General features: G+C 39.1%; 1 protein-coding gene across 1 annotated transcript; it reads right to left on the bottom strand.

The window, feature by feature from the left end:
- Positions 1-554: 554 nt before the first annotated feature.
- Positions 555-16,626, bottom strand: LOC136857476 (uncharacterized). Its single transcript, XM_067136151.2, has 3 exons — positions 16,587-16,626; positions 4,553-4,776; positions 555-1,910 (listed from the first exon to the last, which is right to left on the bottom strand). The coding sequence occupies exons 2-3, from the start codon at positions 4,762-4,764 to the stop codon at positions 1,067-1,069; spliced, it is 1,056 nt and encodes a 351-aa protein (XP_066992252.2). The 5' UTR covers positions 4,765-4,776; positions 16,587-16,626; the 3' UTR covers positions 555-1,066.
- Positions 16,627-17,006: the final 380 nt, after the last annotated feature.

Genomic DNA, 17,006 nt, shown 5'->3' with positions numbered 1-17,006 from the left:
TTTTTGAAAGCTTACATAACCTATGGAACGTTGGTAATTCTGATTATGCCAACACGGCGAAGAAGGAGACTTCAATAATAAAGTTAAAATGTGAATTATTAGGACTAGGATTCACAGTTTCCGATTTCAGTTTTTTGAGAGACCATCTACAGGTGAATAAAAAGGAAGTCGAGCGAACACTGATGATATATACTTACCCTTTTTTGGTTAATATTTCTTGAAGGTCTTCGCTTAAACATTGTACATTACCACTTACAGCCTCATCAAGAACTTCCTCGTACTCTTCATCAGCCTACTCCATCACACATCCTCTGACAATGTTGCACTCACCACGTCCACACAAAAACTAGCTACTGGCTGCTACTAGAATATTAAATTAGAAGCCATTACCTTCCCCGTGTGCAGGGGCTCAAGGTCAGCAAGTAATACATAGAGGACAATGTGGTGGATGAACTGTACGAAAATCATCGTCCAGTAATCACCAGGTTTGGTTTGATATCCTTCTGCACGTTCTCTTCGAAGTTATCACTTACAAGGGTAAGAAATGTGCAGAATAATGAGGTGAACACATTACACTTATTCAATTAAAACAATAGAGTAGCGTATAGAAACTTTTACTTTATATGTACCGGACAACACACGGTGAAACGCTTTCTCTTCATTAGAACAAAGTCGTGGCTGTAAGGCGGATGATCAATAAGAGCGCCCATTGTCCATTGTTGACGTACTACGACAGTTGAACATGAAATATGAATGTTGCTTCAAATTTTCCCTCTACTTAGCAGACATACATCTCATCAACTATAAATATACATTGCTGCCAACTGTGTCTGTGTTTCAGTTGAACAACGTGTTGTGACATGTGGGTTACTATTTCAAGTTGATATGAGGTAGGGGTAGGGGTGGATGCACGAGGGTGCATCACAGTTGCATATGCAGCTGTATTTACACTTCTGCTTGCAACAGATGGCACACATTACTTGTATGTAATTCCACCAGTCGTGTAAGGTTGGGTCGTCAGGCTCCGGGTAGGGAAAATGCGGTACTGGAAAGTTATGGTTCATTGCTATGTGTTGATAACCAGCTCCGTCGTGTTGGTAGAACGGACCAGGATTACCTCCCCCGCTGTATCCGTAACTGCATCCTCCAGACTGACATCCACTCCATCTTCTGCTGTATCCTCCCCTTTTACAACAATTATTTCCTCCATTTTGTCCATTTCGATTTCCACCACCTCCACAATTACATCCTCTGTTCTTTGAGCCATTTCCTCTTCTGTTGTTTGAGCCATTTCGTCCTCTGTTGTTTGAGCCATTTCGTCCTCCGTTGTTTCCATTACACTTGTTGCAGCCATTTCCTCCTCCGCGGTTTGATCCATTTGAGCCTCCACCGTTCTTTGAGCCTTTTCCTCCTCCGCCGTTCGAGCCATTTGAGCCTCCTCTGTTCTTTGAGTCATTTCCTCCGTTCTTTGAGCCATTTCCTCCTCCGTTCTTTGAGTCATTTCCTCCTCCGTTCTTTGAGCCATTTCCTCCTCCGTTGTTTGAGTCATTTCCTCCTCCATTCCTTGAGTCATTTCCTCCTCCGTTCTTTGAGCCATTTCCTCCTCCGTTCTTTGAGTCATTTCCTCCTCCGTTGTTTGAGCCATTTCCTCCTCCGTTCTTTGAGTCATTTCCTCCTTCGTTCTTTGAGTCATTTCCTTCTCCTTCCTTTGACTCATTTCCTCCCCCGTCATTTTCATTACTCTGCTCCGAACGCCCCTGGTTACTTCCTTCAGCGTGAACAGTTCTCCTGTATTGGAATGTGGATACGTCGTAGTTGGAAAGCGCTTCACTGGTCTCCTGATAGAAACAGCTGCATCTGTCCAATTTGGAGGACCCAACGATGCTGTTGTGAAGAACATCCATAAGGATCTGAAATAAATAAATAAATAAATAAATAAATAAATAAATAAATAAATAAATAAATAAATAAATAAATAAATAAATAAATATGGGAGAAAGACTGGCAAAAGTGGTGACTGGAAATCTGCTCACATGGAGTAAGTTTTGTGTTTCCGGGTGGAAGTTTTAGGTTTCTTGTCCGTCCACGACAACGCTTATGATCTGCTGTACCAGACAAAAGCTAATTTCCAAAAGTTACCAAATCAAAATAATTGAAAATTCAGATGATGGTGGAAAACATCCGTTAGTATGAAGATCCATAATATGAGAGAAAAAGAAAGAGTCAAAACGGCCGAAATCCATCTCTAACATAGCGTTGGCAATCACGTTTGATACCATTAAGTATCAAATTCCAGGGATCAGAACATAACGTATCCATTCAGCCAATGAGGAACCACTTGCGGGGTACATGACCAGAATACCCTGTTTAGTTTCTATTGTTGTGTTCGAAAATTTGATCTGTATTTTAAACGAGTTTACTTTGGCAAATCCGTCCGTCCGTTCTACTGGACCGGTTTGCTTCATTTCATTACCTGCCAGTGAATCATGGGACATTGGTAGTTCAGCAAACTTTGAGTAATCATAAAATCAAGCCAGTAAATTATCCCTCCAATAATAGCAGGTGAAGGCTTACCCTAACCTGCAGTACATTATGTACTTAGGAAGTTGCTAAGCGACTAACACTTTCATTAATATTCCAAGATATGATTTTCTTCCTTAGTAATGTCATTGCATTCAGCCATGTTTGTTTAGTACGTGTTGTATCATTACGCTATCACTAAAGTGAAAATATAAAGGAGATCGGAACAAATACAATGGCCGGCGGCGACATCAAACAGAGTAAATGAACATAAAACGTCACCGAAACCCAGACTGACATCAATCATAGCAGTAGGCATGGAATTGCGAGGGCCATGTAAAAGACCTCGAAACGGGATCAGAATTAAAAAAAAAGACTTCTGAATCATTTTTTACCGAGAGAGACACGCAAGTAAGCTAAGAGAAAATCATATCATATCAAATCATCGTGATAAATCAAGCAAACACATTTAAGAGAAGACTGACGAGTAATTATAACCAAATAGCACATAAACAGCGAGAAATACTGGAAGAAAATCCAATATTTCAAGAAAAGAAACACTGAACTGTGACATCGGGGAAAAACAAGTGTGCCACACGCAAGAGGCGATCCACTGTAAGAAGAGAAAGAGATGAACCAAGTACTTAATATTCACATTAGCCATGATTTAGAGTTAATGATCAGAAACTATATATATATATATATATATATACATCGCCAATAGTTGGAGAAATAAGTATATTAGAAGCTAAATATACAGCATCAACATGTATTATGTCATTCGAATTGTATCTTATGATTTTATGAACAAGCTTGACACAAAGGAGTCTTTCTAAGACGTGGGAGTGGAATGCCCAAGATTACATAATTTGGCTCAAGATGACCGATCGTAACAAGAGATGACGTTCGGAGGACCAGCGACCAGTCACTAGGATCGCATGTAGCAGCTGGGAAGAAAGACTATCTCAGAGGGGCGAAGGAGGCGCGATAAAGTTTCTTGTTTCCAAGATTATATGTATTATAAGGTATAGAATTATTACAACAGCTCAATTGCAAGTGACACATAACCTATATGCCAGACATGACCTACAGAGCTAACCTATTTCATGTAAAAATGATGATTGTATTAGTCAATATGTATATTGGTGTAGGAAGTGACATCGTTTTAAACGAATTTCAATCTTAGCCAGAGTTTGGTTAATGCCATAATAGAGTGTGTTACGTATAGATATAAGATCCCAAATAATATGGAAGGGCTATGTTGTAATTCAACGAGTTTTGGGAAGAATACACGGTGTATGAGATTTAGATGGATTCTAGATAATAATAATGAAAGACAGGCTGTATAATACAAAGAAGAGGTATATCCTATGTGAATTATGGGCAAGTGTAGAAGCAATAACGTCGAGGGAAGTTAAATGTTATGAGCAACGAGAGGTTATTAAGAAGATTTGAGATGAGTAAAGCATTGACTACGAAGTGATAGAGTTGAAGTGAATAAATATGGAAATATAAAAGGTACGATGGTAAGAAGTGAGTCTGTCGGTAATTACGAGGAAAGAAGAATTAATTGTGATATTAAATGGCACACGAGAGTAGGATCATATTGGATAGTTATTGTATGGCAAGGTTTATGTCGAGAAGAGAGTATATAAATATGATCACAGCGTATTCCCATCTTAAATAAAAACTCATAGTAATGTACCCTAATTAGCTGATAGCCTCCATACTTGAAATAGACATTGATATAATGGATTGTAATAGGATTAATCGTCACATTCAGAACTACAACTTCCCAAATCAAGTTAAGATCAAGGTTATGAAGTAATTCAGTAAAATGGCACAATATATATTGTACCCGTAAAAAGTGTTCATATCTTTAAGGCGCTTGATATTAAATTAACGAGCATGGATCTTATCCTAGGGAGTGGCTTTATCATTGGAGTTGGTACAGAGAGGGGTATAGTTATCAATTTTAGAGATTCTTTTGATAAATTGAGTTTATTGATCATCAAAGGCAAGTTCATATCACCTTCGTACAACAGCATGGAAGTGTCGTGGCTGGTTGGTACCTCCGAGTCCTGGGATGGCGCTGGACATCGCCTGGGCAGGGACCACACCTGCTCGGATGAGGAGTTCTGGAATGTCTCGAGGTTCTGGAATGTCTCGAAGATTGGCACACGTTCCTGGGTTAGATTTGAGACGTAATTCACACCTGAGTTTTCTGCACGGCACTCCACACATTCATGGCACTGTCTGAACAGATATGACCTTTTAAGTATGGTTACTGCACTCTAGATATTAAATCAAAACGTTCTGGAATAATCACTCGAAGAACAAGATGATTTTGACTTCGTACCGGTGGAAATGCAAGTTCATAACACAAGCTTACTGTAAATTGGAATGTTCTAGAGGATTATAGTCACCACAGTTCTTAATGCATAGTTTCTGAAGATTTAAAACACATTGGCAATGAACTGAATAAATAGCACTCGGAAACTGTCTTGTTCCGTCAATAGGCGAAGTGAATAGCCATTAAAGAATGATATTTGAAAGAAAAAGTCTGACTTCATAAATTATGGATTCACTCAAACTACTGGAAAGTTCTAGGCTTTCTGGAGACGTGACATGCGTATTCTGAATTGTCACAGTCCTTAATGAGGACAAGAATCAAAACACAAGTCCCAGTGCAGCACTTGGAAAGTATTGCATATTTCACAGTTAAACGTAATGTTGAACGTCCCCTAAGTTTCACAGTTTTTACAAGACGTAAATTCCATGAGGCACTTGGGAAAACAAGTCATATCGTTCACACGAAAGTTTATGTTGGTAGGGCACAAGTTCATCCTACACGCTCGGAAAATTTCAATGTTCCAGAAATTGATTCACAAAATACAAGTTCGAATAAGTTCGAAACGTAAGTTCAATGTGGTACACAACACTCGTGAAAATTCAAAGTCCTTTCAATCGTCGTCGAATAAGTAAGTCCCTATGTGGCACTTCAAAAAAAATAACAAAGTTCCAATTTGTAGAAATAACAAAGTTCCGATGTGTCAAAATATTAAAGTCCCAACACGACACTCGAAGAAAATAAAGTTCCGATGTGTCAAAATATTAAAGTCCCAACACGACACTCGAAGAAAATAAAGTTCCGATGACAGTGTTCCAGAATGTCACCTTAAGAAAATAATAAAGTCTTACCGCGACACTTGGCGAAAATAACTAAGTTCCAATGAGACGCTTCAGAAAAATAACGAAGTTTCTATATGGCACTTTAAGAAAATATCAAAGTCCAATCACGATACACGAAAAATAACAAAGTTCCAATGTGTCAATATGACAAAGTTCCAACACGATGCTCGCAGAAAATAACAAAGTCCCAATCAAGCACTTCAAGAATATGATAAAGTCCCGACACCACACTTAGAGAAAATACCGAAGTTCCAATACTTGATTTCGAAGACTGTCAACTAGAAGTTCGACACACACAATACTCCTCCTGTCACCCATGTCACAGAGACGGCGGAGTGACAGATACTGAATTCGTAGGTCGGGTGGTCCTCCTTTTATACACGTTCGCATGGAAGTGTCTAGAACTCGGGTACTATCTACCCTTATAACTCCTATAATACTCGGTGGATTTTCTTGAAATCTTGACAGGTTACGTCCATTGTAAAGGTTTTTAAGATGGCAGTGTCGAAATAGCGATAAAGTAGCGCAAAATGTACTTTTGAGGGTAAGCTGGAACATTACCAAATATGGCACGTATAGCTGGCTTACGGCGGCCACGTCACTCGCTGGGTACGTCACTGCGTTCGGCGGGCTGCCTACCTTCCACCTCGCGCGAAGTTCAACAAACATACTTCGGACTTCTCTCGTAGCGGCGTTCCCGGTACAATATACATATATATATATATATGGATGTCAGCTTATAGTATCACCAAGGAAGGAAACACAATACATATAGACACATATTTGAGCCCTGATGCTAATTTATGTTTAATGTAAGAGAGGTTTGGGATAATGAACTTTGCTAGTGTGATATATCAATTAAACACATGAATCGTAGGCAAGTGTAGAAGCAATAACGTCGAGGGAAGTTAGATGTTATGAAGAATGAGAGGTTATTATGATTTGAGATGAGAAAAGCATTGACTACGAAGTGATAGAGTTGAATTGAATAAATATGGAAATATAAAAGAAGAATTAATTGTGATACTAAATGGCACACGAGACTGTGGAAATATTTCATTGACAATGATTCCAGATAATAAAAATTTCAGATAATAAAGGTGTTAAATAATAAAATACAGAGACAAATTTCAGATAAAACAATTTAGATCAGAATAGGTTCAGATTATTCAATCTAAGTAGGACGTTGTACTGATGATATTAAAGGACATAATATTGCTTAAATGTGATGCTAAACTCCAGTTTTCAGTTAGAGGAGTAGACCAAAAATGAATAAGAAAGGTTTAGAATGGTGAGAATTGCTAGATGTAGATGATAATTGATCAACTTAACTTACAAGAAAGCACATTAAGGAGAAGTGAACCTATTTCAATTATAAGTATGAAGCAAGTAGAATATAAGTTACGTAGGTAGTTGTACAAATCAGCAGTTCAGCGGTTGCTTATTTAATCAAAGAAAACAATTTGTACATAACAATATATTTCTCTTCCTGGTCTTTTTCGAATCATGATGTTTAATAACAATTGGAAGTAATGGTTAACTTGGTATAATGTTTATAAGGATTATGATAGAATAAGATAGCTAGAAATATGTTTTCGCATGTATGTGTTGGATATCATTGCCAAGATGTGTCAAATGGAGACGTCCATCAGCAAGACTGAGTCTCATGATATAGTGATCGACACGTCAGATAGTCTCTTTTTCGGATCCCACGATAAATCGAACCAAACTACGACATTCCCTAAGAAGCTGGCTGGGAATCCTTTACGTCGATCCACCTGGACGCAGGAAGGTGTAAACTGTCAAGCCGGAGAGTATTGACTTCCTGTGGTCACGGAAGAATACTATTCCCTGATAAATACTCTTTGATTATGTAAACTTTCCCAGCTTCCAAATATAGTCAACAGATGGCAGAGCGTTCCTAATAACTTACGTGCTGCTAAGAGAAACAACGTACAAACAGACCCCATCATGACATACGCCTTAGACATTATGTGTTAACACCTATCGAAGGATAACAAGCTACACTAGCCTGGCAATGAGAAACGCTCCTTCGAGACTAATCTATGAGCTCACAAGACAACCATTCTATATAGGAGAACCGCGATTAAAAATACCATTGCGTTCTACGACACAATTCCAAGCTTTACATCAAGAACTGCAAGATAAAAAAACCGACTACATGGATAGATTTTTACCAAACCCACGGCATGATGACGTCAGAATGGATGAATTGTGACTACGATCTGCGGCATACCATAACGTATATCAAGACGAGTTATCTGATCTGTTTAAAACGAGTGCTGCAGAGCAGGACGGGTCCTCTAGTTTAATATTATTGAACTAAGTTATGGGTTCACTGTAAATTTGGTTAATGCAGTCAGTGTCCTGATGCCTTTCAGGTGGATGTATTTAGAGTGTCAGTTAATACTTATTAAAATGCACACGTTTTAGCATTTATTCTATCTGAAGATAATAAAAGTGAGCTTTTTCGTGTGAACATTTACTTTTGGATCTGGTACCATCAGCTTCTCACCTGTGACTGTGTTTTCCGAGGGTCAACACTCCTCCTCATCCACATCCACATTTCAAAGGTCAGCCCGCAAGCTGCTTGCATCTTTGATAGACCTACATTCTCCAAACATAATCTTCTTCTTTTCCATACCCTGGGTGTACAAGAAGAAGATTGTGTTGAGTCACAGATTTTAACCAGATGTGATTAATAAACCCCACACGTCCAGAAATTGACCCGTACTCCTCTGAAAGGACGCTGACCATTCATCGAAGGAACCAGACAATGACGTAACTTAAAATATTCATCAGACCAAACATTCCATAAAATAGTGAACTTCGCGGTGTACTTCCTTTATGTCACTAAAGTTATTCACAACACTTTTGACAGACAATTCGCTTTCTCCTGACACCACTGCCCTGCACACTAAGTTCGTGTTAGACGGATTTCAGTTGTTTGTATAGCTTTGTTCCATTCTGGAATCTTTTCACATTGTATGGAGTGGCGTGTGAATGTCCAGTGCGGTTAGGAACGACCTGTGTACTGGCACGGTCGGGCAGTGTGTTACTGGGTTAGAACGTTATCGCACAGAAATTCTAGAGACCTTTCATGGCTCAACTCAACAACAGGACTGCAGGTCCCAGAGAAAACTACAAGTATGACCTCGAATGTCTAGTTCAAGAACTCAATAGGTGCCTATGAGGCCCTCATGTTAGCTCGCGCTCCTTCCTGTTAGTGAAGAAATACGAAAATTAAACCCACTCCACCAACACTTGCAAGCCATTCACTTATTTCCTGGTACAGTGCAATTGATTGCATTTTTCAATATTGTCAATCACTATCAATCGAACACACTTATGTGCATTTAGGGCAGTCGCCCACGTGCTAAGTCTTTACCAAGTCTTTTGTAAACTAATTTCAGAGAATTTGGAAATGTATCCAATATCTCTTTGGTAAATTATTCCGATCCCTAACTCCCCTTCCTATAAATGAATATTTGCCTAAGGATTTTCTCTTGAATTCTATCTTTATCTTCATATTGTGATCTTTCCTACTTTTAAAAACACCAGTCAAAATTATTCTTCTACTAATGTCATTCTACGTCACCTGTTCACTCACAGTTCGGAACATACCAGTCAGTCCAGAAGCTCGTCTTCCCAGCGCAAACTTCGCAGTATTTCCGTAACGCCATCGAGGTCGTTTCCTTTGGGTGTTTTGAATTAATCCTGGTGAGGGTCACATACAATGAAACCACACTCTAGATGGGGAATTACCTGTGACTTATGTGCCCTCTCCTTACCGCAATCGCTAACCATGTGAACAGATCTGTAATCTTTATTTACAGTCCCGTTCGTGTGATGACCCCAATAAAGATCTAGGTGCTTACTGTGATCTCCACAAGGAACTTTCACCCCCCCCGCCCCCAACGCAGCAATTAAAACTGAGAGGACTCTTCCTATTAGTGAAACTCACAACCTGACTTTTAAACTCGTTTATGATTGTGCCATTGGCGGCTGTCTTCTTGCAGTTGCTCACAATCTTACTTTGTAGTCGATCCACAGCCACAGCTGATTCCAGTCCTTTACTCATCTAAGGAAAAAACAAAGGTCCAGTAATACTGCCTTGGGGAATTCCCCTCCTAGTGATTAAGGTTGGCTATAAGGATAACATAGAACAGCTGAATATTCTAGCGAAGTACTGAAATGTTCCTATGATCATAACCAGAGTGATACAGTGAGTCCATTCTGCGAGAAGTGACAGAATCCGGAGGAAACTCATCCATCTTACTTCAGACACATGAGCTCACTGAGAATAGTACGAAGGGAGAAAGTGCACGAGAAGTTTTCAAGACGTTTCGATAGAAAACTTGAGAATATTGTGTCTCTCCTGTTTCTCTGTTATTCACAATTACTTTATAAAGTAACCACGATAGAATCAATATCTTCATAGTCCATCAATTTGCTTAAGTGGCGTGACCTATCTCCTTACCATTTCGACTGTGTATTTTACTTCTCGCCTGAATCAAAACATTGTATGTGTCACCCTGTTTACAATACTTCGCCCCTGCTGCGAGTGTGATGTGTGCAAACTACATCCAGTCTCTGACTATCACTACACCACAAGTCCTCAAAACTGCGATGCAAAGTTTTGAAAACTCCGGGGAGAAAAAGAATATTTATTTGCCGCTTACTTTCTGTGCCCTAAGGTAGAAAAAGTAATGTAGCCAATTTCTGAAGTTCTATTTCTTACTACCAGCTGTACGTCTAGGGAAAGTATCTGAGTTGTACTTCAGTCGTTTGAAGGAATCATGTGTTCATGTGTGCTGCAATACCTTGTTTGTTAATACTGTTCATACCTGTAGACATGGAATTGCAAGTGCTGGCTCTCATTTAACACAGTTATTGTTATTATTATTATTATTATTATTATTATTATTATTATTATTATTATTATTATTATTATCATCATTCGATGCAGACATCTACGGGATACGACGACACAACAAACTCATTCAACTTCATTTCCTGCCTCAGATACGTGAAATTTCTTAGTCCCTGTGTTGCAGAAACAGAACTCATACTTTTTCATGACGATGGGTTGGGGGATCATATACTTGTACTCACGGGTACTAGACTAGACGGTATGGGTCACGCGCAGGCTCGCTTTGGCTGGTGACGTCATTTGGACTTGCAGTGAACACGACCCATTGTAATTGTGCTTTTCTATTAATGATTTGCTTGTTTTTATTTAACCACTTGCTTAATATTTTTCAATTTTGTCAAATATAATTGACAGTTCTTATGTGTAAGTAATTATGTTGTAATTTATTTCAGTATTTTTCAGAACATTACAAGTAATACAGTATAAAAACACTGCTTAACACGAACTATTCCACTAGCTTTCTCAGTACTAAATTATCTTTCACCTCGCAAATAACGTTTTTGCGGTTCGGTTTTCGTATTTTCTATCCATCCAGTGATTTCAGAACGATTTTATACGTTGTTTTGTTTCTAAAACTAGTTACTAAAATAAAATTAAAGAAACATGACCAATCGCTTTTTACCGTTGCATTGGTGTTACGTAGTATTGAAAACGCCTACTTATAAATGTGTATTGGCCGGTGGAATGTTGGTAAAAAGCCCCTGAAGAAACGTCAACCTCTTTCACCATATTCGGGGTCACAAGTTTTTTGGTGGAGTAGAGGCTTCCATAGGCTTAGACCATATAGAAATGTGGTATGGAGAAAACCCTCACAGTCAGAAAATGCTATCAAAAGTTCAATATTTAAAAACACCTAATGAATACACCTAATTAAGATTATGGTAGTAAAACTGTATACATATTTACATTATATAGGTACCACACAAAATATTTACACCTGGATTTTTACTTGGTTCTTTTACATTACTTTAAAATAGGTCTATCCATCGACTTTCTTACTTTTTTCACACTTTTCCTTTTTCCATTAGGAGTTCGTTTACACTTCTTGTAAGAATTCTTGTGCCTATGTTTGTTTATGTTTTTCATCCTTACGAACTTTCTCGTTCTAACAAAACATAAAAAAGAACATAATCCTCAAGATCAGGAATTTTTTTCCTTTAATAACCTAAAAACTCCTGGACATTTCTTAATGTACTTTCCATGGAAGGCACTGAATTCATTTTCCATTTTCTTCTTCTTAATCTGTTTACCCTCCAGGGAAGGATTTCCCTCGGACTCAGCGAGGGATCCCACCGCTACCGCCTCAAGGGCAGTGTTGTGGCGCTTCAGACTCTCGGTCGAGGGATACAACTGTGGAGAATGTCCAGTACCTCGCCCAGGCGGCCTCACCTGCTATGCTGAACAGGGGCCTTTTGGGGGATGGGAATATTTGGAGGGATAGACAAGGAAGAGGGAAGGAAGCCTTAAGTTAGGTACCATCCCGGCATTTGCCTGGAGGAGAAGTGGGAAACCACGGAAAAACACTTCCAGGATGGCAGAGGCGGGAATCGAACCAACCTCTACTCATTTGTCCTCTCGAGGCTGAGTGGACCTCTTTCTAGCACTCGTACCACTTTTCAAATTTCGTGGCAGAGCCGGGAATCGAACCCGGGCCTCCGGGTGTGGCAGTTAATCACACTAACCACTAAACCACAGAGGTGGACCATTTTCCATTTTAATAATAGGATTAATGCACTCATCCGTGGGTTTCATTAAGTACCCTCTTGAAATGGTTTCAAGCCAATTCCTAGCTGAAGGAGAAATGTTCACGGTTTGCTTCCAGGAGAAATAGAAAACTGCCTTAGCCGTCGTTTGACTGTAACTTCGCTAGGAAGAGGGCAATTAATTACGTCTGTAACAAAACACAATACTTTATAATTTGATATATGCGAGTTGGCCCTGCGATTAGGGGCATGCGGCTGTGAAGTTGCATCCGGAAGATAGTGGGTTCGAATCCCACTGCCGGCAGCCCTGAGGATGATTTCCCATTTTCACACCAGGCTTTAAAGCCACGGCCGCTTCCTTCCCACTCCTAGTCCTTTACTATCCCATCGTCGCCATAAGACTTATCTGTGTCGGTGCGAGGTAAAGCAACTAGCAAAAATATAACATGATATAGACCGTAAAGTGACCGCCTTAGCAATGTCCTCATCCTTTTACTAAAGCTTGCTGTTCACTTTTAGAAAAAGCACCCTCAAAAACTTGAACATATAACTTTGTTATCTCGGTATTAGCTGCACTAAGACGGCCCTGAAAATCCTTATTTTGCTGTTTTAAGTCACAATTTTCTAGTCTAATTAACTCAAATTCTGCAGTCTCTTCAGCAATTTTTCATCACAGAAACACTGATGTTTGTTATCTAATTCCTTCCTCAACATTTTCTGCTTCAATTGGCGCCTGCGGTTGTAAAATTTTCCGTATCTCCTTTGCGAAGATTTCGCTTTTATGCCCTTATTTCACGATCTTTACAGGACTGACTTTCTAAATCATTACTACTCAGTGGCAGATTCAAATGTGGTACGGCGTCAGGCCTTAAATCACGTCTAATTGGAAGTTTTAACAACTCACCCTTCGAAGTCCCTTATGTAGGCGCTCTGCTTGCTTAAGCGAAATTGGGGACCGCGTGACGTCAGGAGGCGTGGCCTGCTACTGCGCACCCAACTGATGACCCCTACCGTCTAGTCTAGTAACCGTGCTTGTACGTTTTAACCTTCATCCCTTACAAGTTCTGTTGTACTTCTTGAATCCGGGGATGTTGTAAGTTCCACAATCTTGTTTTCTTCTCTTCAACGATTTTTATTCTATGCCGCTTGTTCGTAAACCGAATATTATCTGACATGTTTGGAATTCTTGTTTTCCTCTACATCCCAACTGAAATAGCTAGTGAATCAATCAATCAATCAATCAATCAATCAATCAATCAATCAATCAATCAATCAATCAATCAATCAATCAATCAATCAATCAATCAATCAATCAATCAATCAATCAATCAATCAATCAATCAATCAATCAATCAATCAATCAATCAATCAATCAATCAATCAATCAATCAATCAATCAATCAATCTGACTTAAAATTCCGACGAACTTTCAGTGTAGTCTATGATCCAAGAACTCTTTAAAAATCAAGGAGCTTGTTAGACCAAAAACCTTGTTATATTTTTTATGATAGATCACATTTTCCTTTGTCTCACATTCATCTTCATTACAGACTGTTATGGGTCTGCAAATTTACTAATCTCCTCCACAATCCTCTATTTGTAGCTAGTTCTGTGTCCTCGCTTAAATTGTTAGGAACTGTCTAACCCTCCTCCACTTCTTTCTCCCTCAATTACCGACACCATTATTCTCCTACGTAACCTGTCCTGCTCCATTCGGTTTAACCTTTATCACCTCATTCAGAGTACCCTGTTGCGATTGTTCCCATCTATTTGGACCAGTGATCATTTTCTCTACTTATTTCTAACTTTTCTAAGTTTTCACTCCCGTAAAGCAAAGTTGGTCTGAAAACCCGATCAGTATAATGATAATTTCATGCGGGAGCTCTTTTAAAGAATACTGTTGATCGCAACTGTGAGCTCACTCCATTAGTTTTGCTGCACCTTGATTCCTATACTACCATCCAGGGAGAATACGCGTCCTGAATACTTGAAATGATCTACTTTGTATTCCTGACGTTTCTTACCTACTGACAACACTTTAGTATTGGTAAGTCCAATTTTCATATCATACTCTTAGTACTTTTTTCGAGTTACAAGATACTAGATTGCAGTCTGCCACTAACACCAAGTCGTCGACATGGGCATTCCACCCCACCTCCTTCCACTAAATACCTTCCATGTAAATTATGTACAAGAAAGGTGAAAGATTACAGCCTTGTCTAACTCCTATAAGTACCTTGAACCAACAACTCATTCTACCATCAATTCTCACTGCAAGCCAAATGTCAACATAAATAAATATGTCTTTGATTTTAATACTCTGCCTTTAATCCCATATTCCTCCTGTAGTCTGCTATTTGAATTTTCTCGACCTACGAAACATGAACAGAACTCTCCCTGTTCCTTTCGTAACATTTTTCAATTTCTTCTGGGCCCACGCAAGTTTTCATCCAAATTACTCTCAACCACTCCCTTACAAACAAGAGTTTGCCTGGTATATTGATCAATGGAATAACACCATAGTGGTTGTAATCCTTCCTGTTCCCTTTTCCAATCACAGAGTGTCTTACTCACATTCTATGCTAAGCCATTTCATTCCTGTCTTTCATCTAAATTTTAGCATTTCAGGTATAATGTCATCTATCCCTGGTGCTTTCTGAGTTTATTTACCTCCCTTTCCAGTTCCTCATCATCATGCGGTGAAGTGTAAGAGAGGGTCAGGTACCACCACAAAATAAATTAATAAATAAATAAATAAATAAATAAATAAATAAATAAATAAATAAATAAATAAATAAATAAATAAATAAATAAATAAATAAATAAATAAATAAATAAATAAATAAATAAATAAATAAATAAATAAATAAATAAATAAATAAATAAATAAATAAATACATCATTGTCCTTCCTCTTCGCGACGTGAACAGATTTTTTTTTTTACAATGAGAATATTTTCAAACAGTTACTCCCATTCAGTAATTCCCTGGGATCTGTTGTGAGTTCACCTGATTTACCTAAACCACGATTCATTTCCCTTTTATCTCCCGTTCTAAGATTGTTTATTGTTGACCACAAAGGTCCCTTCGTCGCTTGACCTAGTGTTTCCAGGTCATTACCGAAAATTTCTCTCAACTTCTTCTTGGATTCAATGATTGTTTCGCCATGTCTCTTTCATGTATGTGCAATTCCCTGTCTGTTTCAGTCCTTACTTCGAGCCTTTTTAACAGTCCTTTTTACGTTTATAAGCCGCCCTCACTTCATCGTTGTACCATCTTCATACACAATGTAAGTCATACTTGCTCCCAGATATGAACATATTTTGGAACTACGAGACTTTAACACAAACATTCTAAAATGCACCAATGAGACGGTATGGCCTTATGATCGACCTTCCACACCAGTTTACACTTGATTTGATAGTAACAAATAAACCCGACAGTGTCATAGCACACGAACAATTACTGTTCCGGAATTTCCCATCATGACACTGTTATATGTAGTAATTTTTTTTACAGCATGTTTTACGTCACATCGACACAGATAGGTCTTGTGCTAACGATGGGACAGGAAAGAGCTAGGAGTGGTAGGGAAGCGGCCGTAGCCTTAATTAAGACCTGGAGTGAAAATGGGAAACCACGGAAAATCATCTTCAGAGTTGCCGACAGTGGGGCTCGAACCCACTATCTCCTGGATGCAAGCTCACAGCTGCGCGTCTCTAACCGCACGGCAAACTCGCCCGGTATATATAAGTTGTATATTCACTCAAAATCCACAAATATAAACCGCATTGAAATCGCCCATTAGCACTATCATATCCTCTGCTGCTCTCTTTGTCAATGATTAAACAAAGAATCATAATCAAGCTATTGTTTGCCTGTTTATTTCATAACTTAATTGGATTAATTATCATTTAGCAGAATTCTTTGGAGGTTCCAATTCTCGAGGGTGAACCAAGGACATCACATTTAATATTATAAAATCTATATATACGTAGCTGTTAATCTCCCGGTGGGCCATCTTCTAAGAAAGTGTCTTCGCTTTAAACAGGTGTGGAAAAATCTCCCATTTCTGGTTTATTTTCGCGGAGAATTTAATATGGGAATAAAAACCTCTAATAACGAGTCGTACCAAACAATATCAGACACACCGTCGGGTGCTACCTCGAGAAGTGCCAGAAATATTTAGTGAAACATGGTTTAATGTTGTGTACGTACCTGAATGTTCCAGGCCACGAAGGGCAGGATGACCACCCATCGCAGACTCCTCATCACTAACACTCTGGTACTGGTATCACGCGCTTACGTTTTATATAGGCCGCACCGCGATGCACGCGTGCGCTATCATTATCAAGACTGACCACCTGCATTGAAACCAGTCAGCGTTCGTGGCCGATAGAGAGTTTCCCGTGAAGTGTAATGCACAGGCATTCCGTCCTGCACAATCCCTTTCCTTCAATTCCCATTTGTAACTGAACATTTCTAATGATGTGAGTGGCAAGAGGAGTCGCAGAAGTGGGAATTTGGTTTGGGTGGTGTCAGACAGTAGCAATGGAGTACGACGGTCGTTCTGTTGGGACCTTTCTGACGATGCTGAGTATCTCACAAACAACATTGCTGATTTGTGGAAACTGGAGG

This window comes from Anabrus simplex, chromosome 1, assembly GCF_040414725.1.
Source record: "Anabrus simplex isolate iqAnaSimp1 chromosome 1, ASM4041472v1, whole genome shotgun sequence".
Classification (NCBI taxonomy): domain Eukaryota; kingdom Metazoa; phylum Arthropoda; class Insecta; order Orthoptera; family Tettigoniidae; genus Anabrus; species Anabrus simplex.
The sequence above is the reverse complement of the archived record's forward strand: the minus strand, read 5'-3'. Positions and strand labels throughout refer to the sequence as shown.

Excerpts from the sequence above, each read along its gene's own strand:
- LOC136857476 (XM_067136151.2), bottom strand. The coding sequence starts at position 4,764 with ATGTGTGGAGTGCCGTGCAGAAAACTCAGGTGTGAATTACGTCTCAAA. Across the intron at positions 1,911-4,552 it reads TTCCATGCTGTTGTACGAAG|ATCCTTATGGATGTTCTTCA; the intron begins GTGATATGAACT and ends TATTTATTTCAG.